This window comes from Capra hircus, chromosome 2, assembly GCF_001704415.2.
Source record: "Capra hircus breed San Clemente chromosome 2, ASM170441v1, whole genome shotgun sequence".
Lineage (NCBI taxonomy): Eukaryota > Metazoa > Chordata > Mammalia > Artiodactyla > Bovidae > Capra > Capra hircus.
Window position 1 is genome coordinate 73,316,746 of NC_030809.1, and position 22,148 is coordinate 73,338,893.

At 44.2% G+C, this 22,148-nt stretch overlaps 1 protein-coding gene across 4 annotated transcripts in view; it reads left to right on the plus strand.

The window, feature by feature from the left end:
* MGAT5 (mannosyl (alpha-1,6-)-glycoprotein beta-1,6-N-acetyl-glucosaminyltransferase) overlaps nucleotides 1–22,148 on the plus strand; it is a 402,706-nt gene that overhangs the window by 273,710 nt on the left and 106,848 nt on the right. For all 4 annotated transcript variants that reach the window (XM_018062080.1, XM_018062074.1, XM_018062092.1 and 1 more), the window contains one exon: nucleotides 15,675–15,808. In XM_018062080.1, coding sequence (XP_017917569.1) covers nucleotides 15,675–15,808 — 134 coding nt within the window. The remainder of the gene's footprint in view (nucleotides 1–15,674; nucleotides 15,809–22,148) is intronic.

Consider the following 22,148-nt stretch of genomic DNA (forward strand, 5'->3'; position numbering starts at 1 on the left):
GAAAAATAAAGGGAAAGAATCCAGTTTTGATCCTGCTTTCTTAGGACAAATTGTATTTGAAGATAATCAGATAGTTGATGAGAGAACATTGTTAATTATGGAGAAATCACAGCTAATACATGCAAAAGGAATGAAAAATTAGAAAATCAACATCTTACAACTCTTAATAAGACAGTGGAGCAAGGTGGGGATTATCAGTGATGGCAAAATCCATCAGTGAACAGGTTGATGGAAAGCATCCTTATGGCCCAGGCAGTCTTGAATGGAGGAAACAGGGAAACGAAGCAGTTGGGGACCTTCATCTTGTTGAGGATGTGCCCGAGGTTGGAGAACTTGTAGGAAAAAAGCAGTGACTCCCTGCTCCACCCTACCTCCAGAGCCTGCCCACAGAGAATTTGGCTGCACCCCTCAGAGAGGGTCCTTCCCTTCCCACATGACAAAGGGGCCAGATCCAGTCTAACCCAGTTGTTCCCACAGAACCTTCCATCCCCCGCCCTTTGGGTATATGTGGCTGTTCTCACAACCTGAAGTGGAGGGGGTGGGGTGCGGGGAACCATTCCTTTGAATAGAAGATAAAAGTGTCAAAAATTTACTTATCTCCTGTCAATTAAAAAAAAAAGTGAAACAGTTACTAGTACTTAAAAGATAGAGTGATGTTGCTGAGTCGTGCCCAACTCTTTGCGACCCCGTGGACTGTAGCTTACAAGGCTCCTCTGTCCATGGAATTTTCCAAGCAAGGGTACTAGAGTGGGTTGCCATTTCCTTCTCCAGGGGATCTTCCTGACCCAGGGATCGAACCCAGGTCTCGCGCATTGCGGGCAGATGCTTTACCGTCTGAGCCACCAGGGAAGCCCTTAAAAGATGGGCTGATAGTAATCTTTACATAACTGAAGTAAATCAACCCTGATTTTCATTGGAAAGACTGATGCTGAAGCCCCAATACTTTGGCCACCTGATGCGAAGAGCCAACTCATTGGAAAAGACCTTGATGCTGGGAAAGATTGAGGGCAGGAGAAGGGGGTGACAGAGAATGAGATGGTTGAATGGTTCACCAACTCAATAAACATGAGTCTGAGCAAACTCTGAAAGGTGGTGAAGTTCTGGGAAGCCTAGTATGCTGCAGTCCATGGGGTCACAGAGAGTTGGACATGAATTAAGCTGCTGAACAACAGGGTGCACATACACTGTGGATGTATTTAGATTGTTTTCTCCTGATGGGATGGTTGCGCAGGAAGTTTGGAGACCACAGAAATAATGTACTTATAAAATCATTGTCATCAATTGTCATCAGCCCCATCTGTCTTAGTGTTTGGCAGGTATGGAGTGCAGGGGGAGGGTGGGAAAGGCCAGTTAGAAAGGGCCCAGCAGGAGGATAAGTAGAGAGTAAAACACACCCACCATTGCTAAAGCATCTTTAGGAGCAGGGAAGTGAGACAGATGCTCCTGGCCAGATAGATACTGCTGAAGATTCAGAGAGCACCTCCCTTTGAGGCTGCTTATATTTCTCCTCTAGCTCATTTCCTCACCAAGTTGATAGAGTTTCTACAAGTTGGAAAGGCTGGCTTTTCTTTACTGTTTTGCCCCAAATCTCAGGATTTAAGAGAACTATCTTCGTGTATTCTGTATGCATTTGAGCATTTTTATGAGCATAGACTATTCCCAGCACCTTCCTACGCAGCTTCTATAGGGGCAAACCAAATGGTCAGAGAATAGTAAGGGCATTTAATTAGATCTTTGAATGATGTTTTTTCCCCAGGAAGCTGAGCTGAGAAGTGTGATTCCTCCTCCCTCAGGGCAGGCCTCTTGTTCCTGCTTTTCCCTCTTGTCCATACACTCATATGGCTTTGAGCGTGGCTTCTGAACTGGACTCTGAGACCCTCTTCCTGCCCCAGAGCCAGCTCAGAAAAGCTCAGCTTGGACCAGGCTGTTCCTCCTCACAGACACAGCGCCTTCCCCTTGCCCGTGGGGTTGGATTCAGAGGCCATTGCATAGCTCTTGAACCCTCCGTCTTCCCTCCCCCACCACTGCCCTTCCCCTGAACCTGGCCTCAACCAACAGCCTGCTGCTCTCTGAAGGTGCCCCTGTGATTCCTCACCACCTTTGCCTCCTTTAGATCACCCCAATAGCAGGATTTTATTTTTTCTCTTGAAGTATGATTCCCTCTGTATTTCCAATCAAATAAAATAATACTACTAATAATAACCCTATCACAAAAACAGGGAAAGCCTCCCCTTGGAAGAAGGTTCCCATACCCTAATATAAGCATTTTTATCTCTTTTCAGGGGTACATTTTTACATCATTGTAACATGCGTACTATAATTTTGTGTCTCCTTTTTTTCCCGTTAATTTTCCACTTAATACATCAAAAGTTTTTTTGAAGGTTGCACTTTTTCTTTGTCCATGCCTCTTGGTGTGTGGGATCTTAGTTCCACAACCAGGAACTGAACCCATGCCTCCTGTAAGTGGAAGGGTGGAGTCTCAACCGCTAGACCGCCAGGGAAGTCCTCAAGGTCCTACTTTTGTTTTTTAACTTTTTGTTTTGTATTGGGGTATAGCCAGTTAACAGTGTTGTGACAGCTTCAGGTGAACAGCAAAGGGACCCAGCCATACATACATATGAATCCATGAATACATATATATGAATCCTCAAGGTTCTACTTTTTAAACTGGTGTTTCCAGGACTATTTTGGGTAGTCTGTCAAGTAGACTTTTGATTTATTTGGAGATACTTTTGCTATTTCTTGTTGAGAATTAACAGTTGCTTTTTCTGGACTTGCTAGGGACTTGACCCTATATTTAGGCATTATTTCAGTCAGTAGCCTTTAATCTGCTGTCTATACTTTACTAAGCTCCTGAAGGCATGCTCTTGTTTTTCTCAGTCCCAAACAAGGTGCATTATACCCCAGTAAAGGAATGAAAGAAATCTGCCCACACAGAAAAATCAAACAGAGAAGTCACATGCCTATACCATTTACAAGAGAAAATAAAACCCTGAAGTTGGTGTCTTGCATCTTGAATTATCCCATGTTTGGATAGTGTTCTGGTTATCTCTGTGATGCCCTCATTCACAGCTTCTTCTGGCTTATGTGAAAACATGAGCAGTGATAAAACATCTTCATCTAATTGCATTATTTTCCTCTCTTGTTGTGGAGACTATGGATGAAGGCAGCAATAGCAGAAATTACCAGAGTCCTCATTCCTGGTTTCAGGCAAATTGCATCTCAGGTGTGTATTTACCTCCTGTCATTGAAAAGTTTCAGTAACGTTTATTAGTCTGTTTAGCAATCTCACTGTTCATATCACTGTCCTAGAATATTTCCAGTTCTTGAGGCAAAGTCTTGTTTGCATTAGTTTATTTTTACTTAAGTAATTTTTGAGAATTTGCCTTCTGGCTGCTCATGTCATGTAGTCCAGGCTGGGGGATGTTCAGTGTTTCTTGGCACCTGTGGAAATTTGAAAGCTATGATAGTTGAGTGAGGAACAGATTGGAGGGGCTCTGGAGGCATTAATGCCTCCCAGCTTCACCTCCAACCCCTTTCCTTTTGCTACCCTACCTCAGGCCTGCTGGCCTCTTTGATGTCGTCCTGCCTCTTCTCGGCTTTTAGGTGTCCCCCAGGACAACATCAGGCCATTGCATGCACTGTTCCTTTGGGAGCCCTGTGCCTCCCCCTCGCCCTGCGCCTCCCCCTCACCCTGCGCACCCTCTGGGGAGGTGCTGTCCTCCAGGAAGCCTTCCCGCCCTGAGCCACACGCTCCTGCCCCTTGGCCTCCCCGCTCCCATGTGCCAGCCCGATCCCACCTTGTGGTCTCCACGAGCATCATCACTGCTGAGTCTTCCACATCTGAAGCAACATCATGTTGAATTAATGAATAAAGAACAGATATAAATTAATTAATTAATTTTTAAAAAGATTAAAAAAAAAAAGAACAGATAGACACAACCACAGAATGGAGTTAATTAAAATGCCAGTCGCATCCTGACCCTCCTATTTCCAGAGTGATGTAGCCTCTCACTGGAGGGGGAGATGAGTCACCCCAGTAGCCTCAAGGCCTGAAGGGGTCTGGCCCCGCTGCTCCCCTGGCCTCGTCTCTTACTCCCTATTCACTTCCTCACTTCTCTCTGGCATCCTTGTTGTTTTTAGGTGGGCCAGACACACTTCTACTCTAGGACCTTTGCATTGATTGTTCCGTCTTCCAAACATTGTTCCCTTAAATTGGGTCTGTGGCTCAAATGTCACTTCAGTGAGACTAATCCTGACCCCCTTCCCCTTTTTAAAATGCAACTCTTTTCTCCGCAACTTCTTACACCCCTTCCCTGCTTTTTTTTTCCTCTAATTGCTTTACCATGCAGCATTTATACTTCACAGACTTTTGTTAATTTTCTCTTTTCCTCTGCCGGATTCTGATAGTTGTTGGTACGAGTTTTGTCTCTTTTGTTCATCGCTGAGACTCCAACACTTTGAAGACTATCTGGCACATAGTAGGCATTCAGAAAATACTTACTGATTTAATTAAATTGGATGGTAATGTCTGTTCTGTTTTTAGTCCATGCAACAATGTAGGGAAAAATAAGGAAGGTACCAATGTACAAATCTGAAGATTACACTATATATTACGCTATATAGCACAGGGAACTATATTTAACATCCTGTAATAACCATTATAGGATATTAATAACCATAATGGAAAAGAATATGAAAAAGAATATATATATACATAACTGAGTCACTTGGCTCAGTTCAGTTCAGTCGCTCAGTCATGTCTGACTCTTTGCAACTCCATGGACTGCAGCAAGCCAGGCCTCCCTGTCCATCACCAACTCCCAGAACCCACTCAAACTCATGTCTGTCGTGTGGGTGATGCCATCCAACCATCTCATCCTCACCTCATTGAGATGGGATGAGAATCACTTGGCTATACAGCAGAAATTGACACAACATTGTAATTCTACAATACTTAAATTAAAAAAAAAGAAATCTGAGAGTACAGAAGCTTCTTGAGGCTAGTGACCTCAGGTTACTCTCCCTTGTCTTCCCGCAGAATTTATTCACATGGTTAGGTTTTTCAGAGTTGTTGAAGTCTTACTGATGGTTGTTGTCGCTGACATTCTAACTCAGTTTCTCCAGGGGCTTGGGGCTTGCAGCTGAGTCAGAATAGTGGCTTGTAGACCAAAACTTTTGCCTGACAAAACAGGAATTTTAGAAACAAGCTAGTTTCATTTCATACAAATGACGAACATGCTGGCTTCAGCCAAGGATGCATTGCTTCCATGTACGACTTTATTTTTAGAGGCTGACAAGCAGAGGAGCTATTTGTGATTCAGACGGCCTTTTTGGCCTTTAACTTGGATCAGGAGGGCTCTTGCCTTTTACTTCTGTGAAGACCAATGAGTAATAGGATCAGCCTTGCAGTTCCTTCAGTCTGAGTCTCAGCCTTCAGGAATGATGTTCTTCTAAGGGGTCCATTCCCTCCTAAATTGCTTTTTGACACTTGAAAAATTTGCTCTGGTGTGCCTTCTGTCAACAGTTCAGTTGCTCATCCTTTTCAACTCAACTGAACATAATAGTTTCCCCAGCCTATATCCCAGCCTCCTATCTCTCAAAGAGCCTAGCATCACTACCATTTGGGGAAAAAACATCAGTTTTGGTGAAATTTGAAGCATCGCATCGCTGTGTACAGTTTTTAAAATCAGATGGCTTCTTGTGTGATGGAACTTTATTTTTTTGGTGGAGTTTTTTCTGTCATGTCAGCTTCATCATCATCAGAATGAGCATCAACATGATGAATGCCGTGCAGCCAATATTCTTCCCCGTTTTGTTATGCAGTTTGTGAAATATTTTGAAAGTGGGGGGCGGGACGGGGGAGAAATGTACAGTAGAATCCTGCAGCCTGGACTCCGCAGGTACAGTTGGCTTTATTTGTTCCATGACCTGTGCATCCATACGTCTACCTTCTCCCTATCCATCAATCCAACTTTGTTTTTCTCTTTTGCGTAAAAGAACACTTAACCCTTGGATATTGCAGCATGACATCATTAACTAGAGTTCAATACTAGTCACCAAACGAGTTGTGTTTATTTTTATGTATTTCACTGAATTACTCTGTTTTCTTATTTACTTTCTTTCTCCTCAATGAGGGGAGCTTCATCCATGCTTATGCTGTTCACTGGTCCATCTTTAACTCCTAAGCTGTTGCCTGGTCCATAGTAAGTGCTCAGTAAATGTGCTGAATGTTGAATGAATGAGGATATTTAGAAACTTGTGATGTTAGAATTTTAAAAGCCCAAATGACTGATTTGTTTCCTTTCTTCCCAACACTTTGTGACCTAGATTTTTAAAAAAGATATGCTCATTTATCTATTTAATAAATATTCATTAAGCACCTGTACTATACCAGGCCTGAGCGAGGTTCTAGGATAGGGTGGTGAGCTACCTTCGATAATGATGAATCTTGAGAAGAATGGGCTTGGGAGCTTGTGTGCAAAGAGCGTGCTGCTGGAAATGGTTCAGGCAGCATGGCCTCTGCTGCCTAATAATGGAGCTCTGCCTATGAAGTCAGTCACACCAGGTAATTAAACATTCATTATTAATCAACAAGCTTAATCATTTGTGCATGCAAAAAATATTTTCTCAATTCCTGCTATGCTCTGGGCCCCCAAGAGTCAGAGACACACAAAACATGACTCAGTCCTCAAGGAGTATATAGCCATAAGTAGAAATAGTGATATATGACAAGAACTCTAACTCTTCCTGATCTAAGAAGAAAGTTGCTTAGCTCAGTCTTAGAGAGTCAGGGAGCCCTTCACCTGAGCGGTGACGAGAGCTGAAACTTAAAGGGAAGCGGAAGTGATAGACACACCAGACACATACCAGCGGGAAATAAGATGGAAAACGTGGCATTAAAAGCCCAAGTAGGTCATCATGGAGCAGAGGTGCCCACGGAAGGGTGACCTGGAATGATACGAATGCTGGGCCCTGCTTCCCCCTGAAGGAAGTGAAACTTTTCAGCGGAAAACTGTCATAGTCACATACTTGTTTCAAAGAATACCTTGTCAGGCCAACAGAGAACATGAACTAGAGTTAGAGGGCAGTGAGAAAGAAATCAAGAGGCCCAGGCTGGAGATATGGAGACTACTTGGAAATCCACTGCAGAAATCACAGGGTGCAGTGATGGTCAATATTTGTTGATCTAGACAGTCAAAAATTGGAAAAATCCCAGTGTGGTAGGGCGTCTTAGAATTTCTGTCAAATTGACTTGGTCTCAAGGGTTTGTTGGTGCTTGTCACTGGCAGTTGTGACGCTGAGAATTGAAACTGGGTTTCAGTTCAGTCAGTTTAGTCACTCAGTCTGATTCTTTGTGACCTCATGGACTGCAGCACACCAGGCTTCCTTGTCCATCACTAACTCCCAGAGCTTGCTCAAACTCATGTCCGTCGATTCGGTGACGCCACCCAACCATCGCATCCTCTGTCGTCCCCTTCTCTTCCTGCTTTCAATCTTTCCCAGCATCAGGGTCTTTCCTAATGAGTCAGTTTTTCGCATCAAGTGTCCAGAGTATTAGGGCGTCAGCATCAGGGCTTCCGATGAATATTCAGGATTGATTTCCTTTAGGATTGGCTGGTTTGATCTCCTTGCAATCCAAGGAACTCTCAGGATTCTTTTCCAACACCGCAGTTCAAAAGCATCAATTTTTCAGTGCTCAGCTTTCTTTATGATCCAACTCTCACATCCATACATGACTACTGGAAAAACCACAGCTCTGACTATATGAACCTTGGTTGGCAAAGTAATGTCTCTGCTTTTTAACATGCTGTCTAGGTTGGTCATAGCTTTTCTTCCAAGGAGCAAGCATCTTTTAACTTCATGGCTGCAGTCACCATCTGCAGTGATTTTTGAGCCCAAGAAAATTAAGTCTATCACTGTTTTCATTGTTTCCCCATCTATTTGCCATGAAGTGATGGGACTGGATGCCATGATCTTTGTATTTTCAATGTTGAGTTTTAAGTGAGCTTTTTCGCTGTCTTCTTTCACTTTCATCAAGAGGCTTTTTAGTTCCTCTTCACTCTCTGCCTATTTTGGTGTCGTATGTATATCTGAGATTATTGATATTTCTCCTGGCAGTCTTCATTCCAACTTGTACTTCATGCAGCCTGGCATTTCTCATGATGTACTCTGCATATAAGTTAAATAAACAGGGTGACAATATACAGCCTTGATGTACTCCTTTCCTAATTTGGTTCCAGTCCATTGTCCCATGTCTGGTTCTAACTGTTGCTTCTTGACTTGCATACAGATTTCTCTTGAGGCAGGTAAGGTGGTCTGGTATTCCTATCTCATTAAGAATTTTCTGCAGTTTGTTGTGATCCACACAGTCAAAGGCTTTAGCATACTCAGTGAAGCAGAAGTAGATGTTTTTCTGAAATTCTCTTGCCTTTTCTGTGATCCAACAGATGTTGGCAATGTGATCTTTGGTTCCTCTGCCTTTTCTAATTTCAGCTTGAACATCTGGAAGTGCTCAGTTCACATACTGTTGAAGCCTAGCTTGGAGAATTTTGAGCATTACTTTGCCAGCATGTGAGATGAGTGCAGTTTGCAGTAGTTTGAGCATTCTTTGGCATTGCCTTTCTTTGGGATTGGAATGAAAACTGACCTTTTCCAGTCCTGTGGCCACTGCTGAGTTTTCCAAATTTGCTGGCATGTTGAGTGCAGCACTTTCACAGCATTATCTTTTAGACTTTGAAATAGCTTAGCTGGAATTCCATCACCTTCACTAGCTTTGTTCATAGTGATTCTTCCTAAGGCCCACTTGGGTTTGCACTCCAGGATGTCTGGCTCTAGATGAGTAATCACTCCATCTTGGTTATCTCGGTCATGAAGATCTTTTTTGGATAGTTCTTCTATGTATTCTTGCCACCTCTTCTTAATATCTTCTGCTTCAGTTAGGTCCATACCATTTCTGTCCTTTATTGTGCCTGTCTTTGCATGAAATGTTCCCTTGGTGTCTCTGATTTCCTTAAAGGGATCTCAAGACTTTTCCGTTCTGTTGTTTTCCTCTATTTCTTTGCATTGATCACTGAGGAAGGCTTTCTTCTTTCTCCTTGCTATTCTTTGGAACTCTGCATTCAGATGGATATATATTTGCTTTTCTCCTTTGACTTTCTCTTGTCTTCTTTTCTCAGCTGTTTGTAAGTCCTCCTCAGACAACCACTTTGCCTTTTTGCATTTCTTTTTCTTGAGGGTAGTTAGAATCACTGCCTCCAATACAGTGTTACAAACCTCTGTCCATAGTTCTTCAGGCATTCTGTCTATCAGATCTCATCTCTTGAATCTATTTCTCACTTCCACTGTATAATCGTAAGGGATTTGATTTAGGTCATACCTGAATGGCCTAGTGATTTTCCCTACTTTCTTCAATTTAAGTCTGAATTTGCCAGTAAGGAGTTCATGATCTGAATCACAGTCAGCTCCCGGTCTTGTTTTTGCTGACTGTATAGAGCTTCTCCATCTTCAGTTGCAAAAATATAATTGATCTGATTTTGGTATTGACCATCTGGTGATGTCCACGTGTAGAGTTGTCTCTTGTGTTGTTGGAAGGGGGTGTTTGTTATGACCAGTGAATTCTCCTGGCAAAACTCTGTTAGCCTTTGCCCTGCCTCCTTTAGTACTCCAAGGCCAAGCTTGCCTATTACTCCAGGTATCTATTGACTTCCTACTTTTGCATTCCAGTCCCCTATAATGAAAAGGATATTTTTGTGTGTTTTTTTGGTGTTAGTTCTAGAAGGTCTTGTAGAAGGTCTTCATAGAACCGTTCAGCTTCGGCTTCTTTGGCATTAGTGGTTGGAGCATAGACTTGGATAACTGTGATATTGAAAGGTTTGCCATGGAGACGAACAGAGATCATTCTGTCATTTTTGAGACTGCACCGAAGTACTGCATTTCAGACTCTTTTGTTGACTATGATGGCTACTCCATTTCTTCTAAGGGATTCTTGCCCATAGTAGTAAATGTAATGATCCTCTGAATTAAATTTGCCCATTCTGGTCCATTTTAGTTCACTGAATACTGAAATGTCGATGTTCACTCTTTGCCTTCATTCATGGACCTAACATTCCAAGTTCCTATGCAGTATTGTTCTTTACAGCATCGGACTTTACTTCCATCATCAGTCACATCCACAGCTGGGCGTTGTTTTTGCTTTGGCTCAGCCTCTTCAGTGGCATATTAGGTACCTGCTGACCTGGGGAGTTCATCTTTCCGTGTCATATCTTTTTGCCTTTTCATACTGTTCATGGGGTTCTCAGGGCAAGAAAACTGGAGTGGTTTCCCTTTCCTTTCTTGAGTGGACCACATTTTGTCAGAACTCTCCACCGTGACTCATCCCACTTGGGTGGCCCTACATGGCATGACTCATAGTTTCATTGATTTAGACAAAGCTGTGATCCATGTGATCAGTTTGATTAGTTTTCTGTGACTGTGGTTTTTGTTCTGTCTGCCCTCTGATGGATAAGGATGAGAGGCTTGTAGAAGCTTCCTGATGGGAGGAAACTGGCTTTAGGCAGAGCTGGATTCAGGCTTGGAGGATCTCTTCTGTCTCTACCTATCTCGCCTTAGCATTTCTCTGTCTTGGCGTTATTCTCAGGCAGGCTGTCCCCTCACAGACACAGGGATGGCATTTGCAGCTCAGGATGTCCGCCCTGCCAGCTCAGTGACTGTAGCAGAAAGATGCTGACCCCAAAAGTAGCTGCCACTCATCATGGAGCAACTGTGACGGATGGAACTTGGGTTATAAACCCATCTTTCAACTGAGCCATGGTCAGGCAGAGTCCTCTCGGTCAAGCGCCCATCCTTGGAGGCATGGGGAGCTGGGGAGGCGAGGGATCAGGACTGGCACCAGTTCAGGCTATCTGAATGGAACAGAATTGCATGGCTGGTTGGGAAAGGTGGTTAGTTCCACATAGCGATGCTGGAAGACCAGAACCAGGGGCATTCCATCTAATGGGGAGAATCCAGGCGCTGAAGCACTGTGCTGCTTTAACAAGCTGTGACACTGTGGTTATTACCCCTAGAAAGATACCCATGGCACATTGTGTAAGTGAAAAGAGAAATTCACGAAAGAATAGGTACAGTAAGATCCAATTTTGGTTTGAGGATTAAAAAGGCTCCATGAGTCTAGAAAAAAAGGAGCCTAATAGTAGTTATTTCTAGGTGGTAAAATTGATGGGTGACATCTTTCTTTCCTTCTATCATTCTCTATTGTCTGAGAAAAGTCATACACTGAGAATATGTTTCTATTTAAAGAAAAGAAAAACTTATTGAAGTTTTGACAGGACTTGATGAGGTCATAGCTAGGTAGGTGAAGAGGAGAAAAGGAGATGATGGCTTTTCAGAAGCTGACATCCCCTGGACTTGGTGACTGACTGGCTGTGGGACTGCTGAGGGAGGCCAGCTGGCCCTGCAATTTCTGCCCTTGGTGACCAGGTGGCATGGGGGTCCCCAAAGCTGCAGGGCCAGCTGCAGTTGGAGACTGGCAGACATCTGTTAGAATGAATTTTTTACTTCTTAGAGATGTTTAGAACTGACTGTTTGAAAAATCAGACCTGGGAGAATTTATGCCATTGAAAGAAGGCTTAGTTTAACTTGATAAAAATTGTGAATTACATTTCCAAAGAGGCCATTATAACTGCCTGGTGAATATGGTGTATCTGTCCCTCTTTTATTAAGTAATTGGTAAGCTTCATGAGGGCAGAAACTCATTTTTATGTTGTAATTCCTCAATACCTGGCACATAAAATTGGTTTGCAGAAAAAGTCCTCTAAATTGTGTGTCAAGTCAGAAAGATCCCCTGGAGAAGGGAATGGCAACCCACTCCAGTATTCTTGCCTGGAGAATCCCATGGACAGAGGAACCTCGTGGGCTACAGTCCATAGGGTCACAAAGAGTTGGATATGACTGAGTGGCTGACACTTTCACTTTTCAAACTAACAGTAATTCTTTTTTAAAAAAAATCATTGCTGGAGTCAGCTCAGAAACAGTGTCCCTTCCAGTTGCTGCATATAGAAAAACTCAGCTTGGTTCCATATACATACAACATAAGTTGCTCAAGAAACTGAGGAAAGACTCCATATTGCTGTTGTTCAGTTGCTAAATCACGTCTGACTCTTTGTAACACCATGGACTGCAGCACATCAGGCTTCCCTGTCCTTTGCTTTCTCCCAGAATTTGCTCAAGCTCATGTCCATTGAGTCAGTGATGCCATCCAACCCTCTCATCCTCTGTCACTCCCTTCTCCTCCTGCCTTCAATCTTTCCCAGCATCAGGGTCTTTTCTAGGGAATCAGCTCTTTGCATCACGTGGCCACAGTATTGGAGTTTCAACTTCAGTATCAGTCCTTCCAATGAATATTCAGGACTGATTTCCTTTAGGATGGACTGGTTTGATCTCCTTATTGTCCAAGGGACTGTCAAGAGTCTTCTCCAGCACAATTAGAAAGCATCAATTCTGAAGACTCCATATATATATTTATACTTTATTGTTCTTTCATGTATATCCTGGTCTGCCTTATAAGATTATTTTCCTGTAAAGCATGTTTACAATTACAGTTCACAGAGTCCAGAAAATAAGATACTTGGTGTCTGAAGCTGTGTATTAAAGTGCTTTAAGGAGGCTGGATTCTGGGAACAGCTGGTCTGACTCTGAATCCCAACGTTGCCATTTCCTGGCATGTCAGCTTGGATAGTTTAAGTGACTCTCTGTTTTCTCATCTGTACAAACATGTTATAAGGTTTTTGTAAAGATATAATGAAATGATCACTATAAAGCGCTCAGATTGTCAGCTATTTTTTTTTTAATCTCATTTGTTTACCTCCTAGGATGGAGTGATTTCCAAAAGTACAGGATTTCCTGTGTCTCATTTATGATAGGATTTCTTTGATTTACCCTGAAATGTAAATACCCTCCCTTTGAAGCCCTCCCAACACAGCTGAAGTTTGTGTTCCCTTCTGAAGGCAAAGCAAAAAACAAAGCTTGGCCTGAGGGTAGGTCTCCATAGAAAGGTCCGTGCAGATCCATCAGCCTGCACTTGTGGCTGTGGTTTACTATACTCAGCTTCAGGAAGGAGGCTTATGTCAGATGGAGGCTCTCGAAGGGCTTGTCACCAGGCAGACACCCAGCTCCTTGGAGGCCAGGCATACCTGCTCTCTGGTTACTTCCAAGTCTCCTGCCCGGCAGATCTCAGGCAAGCATCTGCTCGTGTTGCAGACTCTCAGTGTCCCAGGACAGGTCCACTGTGGCCTGGAAAGAGGCATGGCCGACCTGCCTGGTGCTTGTGAAATGTGGCAGTATGTTTGTAAGTGCTACCGTATTTCTCCTTAAGTCTCACCTGAGCTGCTTAAATGGCTCCTGCTGGTTGTCAGTCCCCAAGTTTATACCTGGGGACAAGAGAAGAGTTGAAGTAAGGTGTGTGGATGAAAACTTAAGAGGAGAGCTTGTATGTGTAATTCTTTATTCACACTGTCCAAGTTAGTTTGATACCAAATGACCAGTCATAAAATGGTAAAAGCCCACCATTCCCCGCAAGTTTTTTTGAGAAGATTGTTTGCTTCCCCTCCCTCTTATTGTTCAAGCTGTAGGGAATCTTTGACACAGAAATATAAACAGATAATTATTTTTTTCTTCTTGGGTCTTGATGAGCATTTTCTTTTTGAAAGCACCTTAGTACCTGATCTATTTTTCTAACCTGTTAAGTGTTTTAGATGTTAGATTATTTCATTTTTTAAAACAGGCCCGCCTAGAGACTAGATAACGGAACTGCAGAAACTAATATCTAAAGTATGGAGCTTTAGTCACCACATAAATTTTTTGAAGACAAGACCACAATTTCAAGGTTTAAAGCATCAGATTCTATTTCAGAATTTCTACAATGCATCAAAAGTTTTAGAAAGAGTTTTGTTTTTTTTTTAACTGCCTTATCAACATTTCAAATGCACACAGGCCGTCTGCCCCTCCCCTAAATCCCATCAAACCCCCTCCTCACCAGCTCTTCCAAAAGGGGGAGAAATAAAAAAGCGACCATTGCCTCCCATTGGCAGTAGAATTTATTCAGTAATTTACTTTCCAGCCAACTGCAGCCACTGCCATTGCCTCTGGGCACTTGTTCAAAACGCAGAAATGAAATAACAGATTGGCCAGACCGCACACAACTCCCCAGTCACAACCCTATTATCTCCTCGTTCTGTCACCCCCATTAAGCAGCAGCCTCGGAGACAGGATGGTGATCCCAAGTATTTATGCAGCTCGTTCACGTCCACGGCTCAGGGCCCTCTGCCCAGCTCCCTCGTTCATCTTCTTGCGGGTGCCTGAGGGGGACCCGGGCCTTCAGATCCCTGGAGCATCTTAAAGGGCTTCTGTGCCCTCTTCCTGCCTGGGAGACTCCTGAGAAAACCAAAGCAAGACACGGGAACCAGCTTCCGCCTCCGGTTGTAGATTGTCAGCCACCCACTTGTGACTGAATAGGGTGGGAGCGTCGCTGTGTAGATTTTATTAAATATTCAGTCTCTCTCCATTTAAGTTATTTTTAGTTCTGTTCAGGTCAAAGTCAAGCCAAGCAGTTGCTTTTCCTGTGGTGGGGCCTCTGCTGGGTTGTCCTCTTCTGCAGGGTTCTCTGGCCAGATGTTTGGAGAGGAGAGAAAGGTCTCTGTTTTCTCGAGAGAGACTGTTTTCTGATGGTTGCCTTCTGGTGAAATTCCTTTTTACAATTATGGACATGAGAGATAAATGTTTGCGGAGGCTGTGGGCTTGCTTTCGCTCTTTGTCAGGTGTTAAAGCAGAGAAGTTTTAGGGACTTCTCTAGCAGTCCAGTGGTTAAGACTCTGCGCTTCCAATGCAGGGTTTGATACCTGGTTGGGGAACTAAGATTATCCCACACATGGTGTGGACCCAAAAGAGAAAAGAATAAATAAATGAAAAATAAAATAGAGAAGTTGCAGACTTCAGATGATGAATGATCCAGAGGAGCATGCTTTTCTCTTCCAGAGTTGTCTGTCTTCGAGGCTAGACATGCTTTCTTAGGTTGGTTGGCTTTTCAGAAGTGGTTCACAGCCCAGTGAGCTTCACCTTTCATTCTGTCTTCGTTCCATCCATCCATTCAGAATTACATCTTTCATTAGTGAATGATTCTTAGAGGCAGTGCAGAGTGCAGGTGATGTTGCCTGGCTCACTGGACGGTGAGTACCGCTGAAGTCGGAGGAGAGTGTGCAGGGTCTGCTGACCCTGATGGGGATCGTGGACTCGGCCCTGCTTCCTCCAGGTTTCCAGCCCCTAGTTGGTATAAGCTGGATGAGGGCATTTCTGTCGGGAGCCAGCGTCTTTGTGCTGAGGAGACAGGATGGAGGGGAGGACACAGCTGAATGGTTTTTAAACAGATGGACTTTCCACTGAGAAAAGCAGGGTTGGGCTTGGGTTAATCCATCCTGGAGAGAATTAGTTCTCTGTGAAGGTGGAGTTGGGGCTGGGTGGAAGCAGGCCACCCTCTTGAACCCCCTCCCAGGTAAAGAAAGAACGAGGTGACATGAAAACATTTAATTATGCTTGCGACAGCTTGAGTGAAATTGGTAATGGTTGGTGTTTGTTCCTGCTGATTGAATTTTAACTGCCATGTCCCGTCCTCTCCACACCAGCTCACACTCCAGACAACAGCTTCCTGGGCTTTGTGGTCGAGCAGCACTTGAACTCCAGCGACATCCACCACATCAACGAAATCAAGAGGCAGAACCAGTCACTCGTGTACGGCAAAGTGGACAGCTTCTGGAAAGTGAGTCGGCCTATGTGCGTGCCTCTCACCCTCAAAAACTTGCCGTGTAATTTAATTCAGCTTTGATCCAGGGAATAACCAAGCCAAGTGCCCACAGTTTAACAGGGTCTGCTTAGAAATAAATAAGAACATGTGGGGATTTGGGCCAACGGGTATTTGGGTGTCTGATCAAAGCTGTACCTGCTCATCTGCATAGTGGCTGCCCCGCAGGGCCCCTCATCCTTTGCATGTTGAAAGTGACAGGTGTCGGCTCCTCTCCCATCCTAGGCTTGCTCCCGGAAGCCCGGGCCCCTCAGAGGCTGCAAGCGCTTCTGGAGCGAGGCATTGCACAGGGAGGCCCTTTGCCACGTGGCTCATTTCCTGTGCCTTCTGTGAGATGGTTCATAAGGGGAGGCAGCTCCCTTTGCCTGGGGAGGACGTTGGCCCTCACATCCTCTTGGCTTTGGTCACTAGTGTGGTCAGTACTCAGCTAACCAGGGAAGGGAGATGCCTGCCTGGGCTGACGGCAGACAGTTTACTTGAGGACATCTTGGTTTAAACAGCATTCTTGGCCACAGACTGAGCCAAGTTTTCCAAGAACGTTGGATTGTTGGGCCCTTGGAGGCCCCTTGGTTCTCCTGGGTGATTTCCAGGCCCCATCTGAAAAAAAATACGATAAAAAAAGGAACTGGATTGGAGGTGTGACATGCCCACATGGCATGCAAATCCTCTTAGAAGGAAAGTCTTCCTTAGCATGTAGATGTTGCGAGTGTTTTTGGGAGATATGTTTGTACAAGACAGAACAGTCTCCAGGACTTGGAAAATATGCGTCTTCCTAAACGTAAAAGTTACTCGCTTTCTGGAATGATGAGGGACTGTGGTCTCATAGTCCCATGTCTCCCTTACTCAGGAAGTTGGACGTCTGACCGCTGAGGGAGCACACGTGATGTATACCAAGAAGATTCCCTTGCTTTCGGTTACTGGACCTCATGTTCAGAAAAGGGAAAGCACTACCACCCCTCTTCAGTTCTAAGTGCTAACTATGTGGAAGGGACAGCATGTCAGCCTATTTCCAGGGAAACTGATTTATTTCCAGATAACTGCCTTTGCTGTAACAGCTAGAATCTTGTTTTGCTTTAGTACAGTGGTTCTCCGGTGGGAACATCGGGCAATGTCTAGGGACAATTTTGGTTGTCGTGACAGAGGGTAGGGACCCCTGGCATCTACTGGGTAGAGGTCAGGGATGCTGCTGAACCACCCAAGAGTGCACAGAACAGCCCCACAGCAAAGAATTACCTGGCACAAAATGTCAGTAGTGCTGAGAAACTAGGGCTCGTTAACAAAATTTATTTCCTAATATATTATTCCATGTGTTCTCCTCTCAAGTAAAATAAAATCAGCTAAGATTATAAATGGTTACTTAAGATGTTCCCCTGAATGTATACATCTTTGTTTCCTTTGTGTCAAAATCAGCCCTTTGTGAATGGGGCATTTTTCAGCTCCTCTGGAGTAAAATAAAATCAGCTGAGATTATAAATGGTTACTTAAGATATTCCCCTGAATGTATACATCTTTGTTTCCTTTGTGTCAAAACCAGCCCCTTATGAATGGAGCATTTCTCAGCTGCCATTCAGGTGAACTTGGGTTTAAAAGTGCACATTGGATATTGTCATTCTCTGCTTCATTGTAAAATAAGTGGATCGTAGTATTAGTTTTAAGACTTTCAAAGCTGGTTTTAGTAAGACTTGAGCTCTTAAAAAAAAAAAATAGTAACTCCCTTCTCCCTCCTGTACCTGCTCAAAAGAAAGGTAGTTTGTATGTCCACGTGGACTTGAAACTACATTGGTTTTGGACCCAAGTGCAGCTTCCTCCTAGGTGCTTCTGGCAGCTTTTTCAGTTTCACAAGGGTCTTCCCAGCTGACTCAGTTGTAAAAGAAAAAAAAAAACTGCCAATGCAGGATACTCAGGAGACACAGGTTCAATCTCTGGGTGGGAAGATCCCCTGGAGAAAGGCATAGCAGCCTACTCCAGTATTCTTGCCCAGAGAATCCCATGGACAGAGGAGCCTGGCGAGCTACAATCCATGGGGTCACGAAGAATCAAACATGACTGAGCCATCTAGCCCTAGAAAAACAAAAGAGTAAATTGGTTCTGAAAGCTTTTCAGCCACCTTGGACAAAGTAATACTGCCACTAAAAGGGTGATTTCCATGATGCCAGTCAGAATCCTAAACTACTAACCATGTTGGCCAAGAGATTTGGGATGTGATTTGGAAATTCCTCCAAAACTCCACAGGTTACCTGACCTCCCATGTGCTGGAAGTATTACAAAAGACGGAGTAGCAGTGTGTCTCCTTTAGAATTTGAGTGCCAAAAATCTGAGATGTTTCCATTTTAATGCATTATAACTACCCAACATTCTTTGACGTGAAAGGCCCCAAAAGATGACATATAAATTAACATAAATTCAGGACATCCTCTCAGGCTTTTGAACACGGCACAGTATATGAGAACTGAGCTTCCTCTTTCAAATCTTCCCCATCCTGTAGTGCCTAGTGGATGTTCATAGAAATCACACACACCGTTTAAGTGCAGTGTTATTACAGTCATGTTTCCAGAGTCGTGTTCAACACTGACTTCAGCAGGAAGGTCAGTGAATTTTTTCCCATCCCTTGTCCCTTTCTCCCCTCCCACCTAGCATTGCTGAGAAGGGAAGTGACGCCGTCAATCCTGCGGGGTTGGGGACTGCAGTGAGTGCTTGTGGGCAGGCACAAGTTTGGACCCGATGACTCAGGAGGTCCTCGCTCACCCTGAGATTCTAGACTCACTGGAACTCTGAAGATAGCTGCGAGGCTATTACTCCTGCTCCACATGCTTCCCACCTTCCGTGGCATGTGATTAGGGAATGCTGCCCCATGACCCCTCCACCCTGGGCTGATTGGCCCAGGGCGTTGTCCTCTGGCCCGAGGCAGCCCCAGGGCTCTTCAGTGGTTGGCTGCCCTGACTCTGGCTCAGAAAGCCATACTGGATTGATGGGATTCTTCACTTGACATTGGAAATTAGAGGGGCAGTGAGCCATGGGGACAGAAGTTGAAAGGATGTGTCCAGTGTTGTGATGAGGCCAAGGCAGAAGCCTTCCAGGAGGCCAGCGAGGAGGAAGCAGGACCAGTTTAGAAAGGGAGTGGGTGCTGTTGAGAGGATGACGGGGGCAGAACCACAGCAGGGGAGAGCCGTGGGGTGCCTTGGCGGGGGTGGGGGGCTGGGGGCAGGTAGGAAGGCAGATAGGCAGAAACCACCCATGCAGCCTGGAGACAAAGAAAGAGAAAGTAGCTGCTAGAGCTCCTGGAAGCTTTCTTTGTGTGTGTGTGTGTGTGCTTGAGCGTGTGCAGTTTCAAATTTTATTTATTTATTGGTTGTGCTGGGTCTTTGTAGCTGTATGCAGGCATTTCTCTGGTTGCGGCGAACAGGGGCTGCTCTCTAGCTGCGGTGCACAGATTTCTCATTGTAGTGGCTTCTCTTATTGCAGAGCACATGCTGTAGGTGCAATGATTTAGTAGTTGGCGGCTCTCGGACTTTAGAGTGCAGGCTCAGTAGTTGTGGAACATGGGCTTAATTGCCCCTCGGCAAGTGGAATCTTCCTTGACCAGGGATTGAACCTGTGTCCCCAGCATTGGCAGGAAGATTCTTTCCTACTGGACCACCAAGGCAGTCCTGGAGGCTTTCTTTTTCTGGATCATGCATCTCTATCTCATTGTGTTCTCTTGTAGTATTCTGGGTTGTTTCTGTTCCTTATTATAATGTGAAGGGTATTTTCTAAGATATCCTCCCTACCTTCCAATGCCTGTCAAGAAATACAGTCTGTTAAAAATACAGGCAAAGGAGGAGTGGGCTAACTCTTCAGCTCTTCCCTAATTCATGGTGGAGTTACCCTTTGGTCTTCTCCTGATGTTATAATGCATAGTGGAGAGGTGACTGGGAGAGAGAGGACCTTGCTGTCTTGAGTCCAGAATCCCAAAGACACCCATTTAGAAAGCATCACTACTCAAGACCTTTAGCAACAAATGAGATTGCAAAAGCCTGATCCCAAGTACAAACCTGTTTCTTAGCCCAAGAACCCACAGTTTTAGATTGTCCTCATCTATCTATGGGGCAGTCTGGTCATTGTCGCCAGCTAATACTTGTGCCAAGAAAGAGGGACATCTGTCCTGTGTGTCTTAATTCAGAGTCCTTCAGCTTCCTGTTACCTTAAGTCATCAGGGAGTGAAAAATAAGGTAGTTTCTTAAAAGTAAGAGATTTTGAATATTGTAGAAATTAAGTCATTGAAACTTGCTTAACTGAATTTTTCATTTTCATGTTTCTAACAATTCATCCTGAGCACAATTGCATCTATTGATCTACATCAATTTTCTACTGATGGTAGGTCAACATGTTACATACCATGATATTCATATTACTTCTTGATACACATTTGCTGCTGAAGTAAATGTCTTGAAGAACTTGCTTTGAGCCCCTCCGAGAAATAGGCATAGCACCTAAACAACAAGCTGGAGTTCAGACATAAGCCTGCAGTTCACCAGTATGGGAAGTAATTAACCTCTTCGAGCCTTAGGTACGTGACCCGGGAAATGGGAGCAGTAACAACTGCCATGTAGGGCAGGGCTTCTCAGCCTTCAGAGTGCAAGGGAACCACATGAGGCCTTGTAGAAGATGCTCACTCTGATTCAGACCTTCTGGGGCAGGGCCGAGATCCTGCATTTCACACGAGCTCCCAGGTGATACCCAGGGGAGGCTGATCAAAGCACAGGGCCTTGGGATGCTTGGGGTTGTGGAGAGTGCTTGGCCCTGGGTAGCTGGCTAATCCATGAATAAATCATTCCTTTTTCCTCTTTACTTTGGCCTTCCTGCTCCTCCTGTCAGGCTGCCAGCTCTCATGTTACTTTTTACCCATGCTAGTTACTCATTCCACTAGCCCCCCAGTCTTACTTCCCAGTAAGCACATTTGCAAAGAGTTGCTCCTGCCAGTCTGTGGCACCTGACCCCTTCGAGTGGGGCAAGCCCATGGTCAACAGTAGCCTCTCCAAGGAGGTAGAAAGCCCAGTACCTGCCTAGTTATCTGTCATCCTGATGTGTACAGTTGGTGCCTGCCAGTTAGTAGGGCATAGTGGTCAAGAACCCAGATGGCAGGGTTCAAATCCTGCCTCTACACCCCAAGGTAAGTTGCTTAACTTGACTTGGCTTCGTTTTTCATAGAAATGATGACAATAAGGTTTCTTCAGTGATTAAATGTGGTAATGTAAGTAAAGTGCTTAGAAAAGGGCCTGGCACAGTGTAAGTCTAAATGTTTGCTATTATTAGCATAATTATTGGGGTCAGATCGGAAACATAATGAGAACTGATGGCAATATGAGGTCGTGGAGGAGCTGGGGTTCAGGGTAGGACTTGTAAGGAACTGCATTTACAAACCTGCTCTCAGATATTCAGATGCCAGTTTTTAAACTCTGTTGGCAAACTGTGGCCCTTGAGCCAATTCTGTTTTTGTAAATAAAATTTTACTAGAGCATAGCTCGTTCTGGTTGGGGCTCTGCCCTTCCAGTGCAGGGGATACAGGTTTGATTTCTGTTTAGGAAGCTAGGATCCCACATTCTTGGTGATGTGCCAAGAAAAAAGAGAAAGAAATTTTTTTAAAAAATAGAAATTGTGATTCCCATATGGAAAAGAATATGAAAAGGAAAAAATATGTAGTTGTAACTGAATCATTTGCTATACACAAAAACTAACAAGATACTATAAACCAACTATTAAAAAAAAAAAAAAAAGACCATAGGTACACCTGCCCATTGTCTATGGCTGGTTTTACACTAAAGTGGCAGAGCAGTATAGTTGCGATAGACACTGTATAACCATCAAAGCCTAAAATGTTTATTATCTGGCCCTTTATAGAAAAGTTTGTTGACCTCTGAACTACACCATGTCCTTTGTAAACTGAGTCTGTCTTGAAGGACACATTTGGCCAGCAGCCCTGGCATGGATCTCATCAGGTCTTTTTAGCTGTTTGAGGATTTTTGGTTATGTTCTGTGTAATTAAGGCTGATGGATAAGCAATCCATGGAAAATGAAGTGTGACTTTACTAAGATTTGTGTTACTGTAAAGACGGAGTCTCCAGCCCTGGGCCTGACATCTCTTGATAGTAGGCAGTCTGCTGAGGCTACCACTTATTCAGTAACTAACGTGAAAATAAGTGAAACTGAAAGTCGCTCAGTTGTGCCCAACTCTTTGCGACCCTATGGACTATACAGTCCATGGAATTCTCCAGGCCAGAATACTGGAGTGGGTAGCCTTTCCCTTCTTTAGGGGATCTTC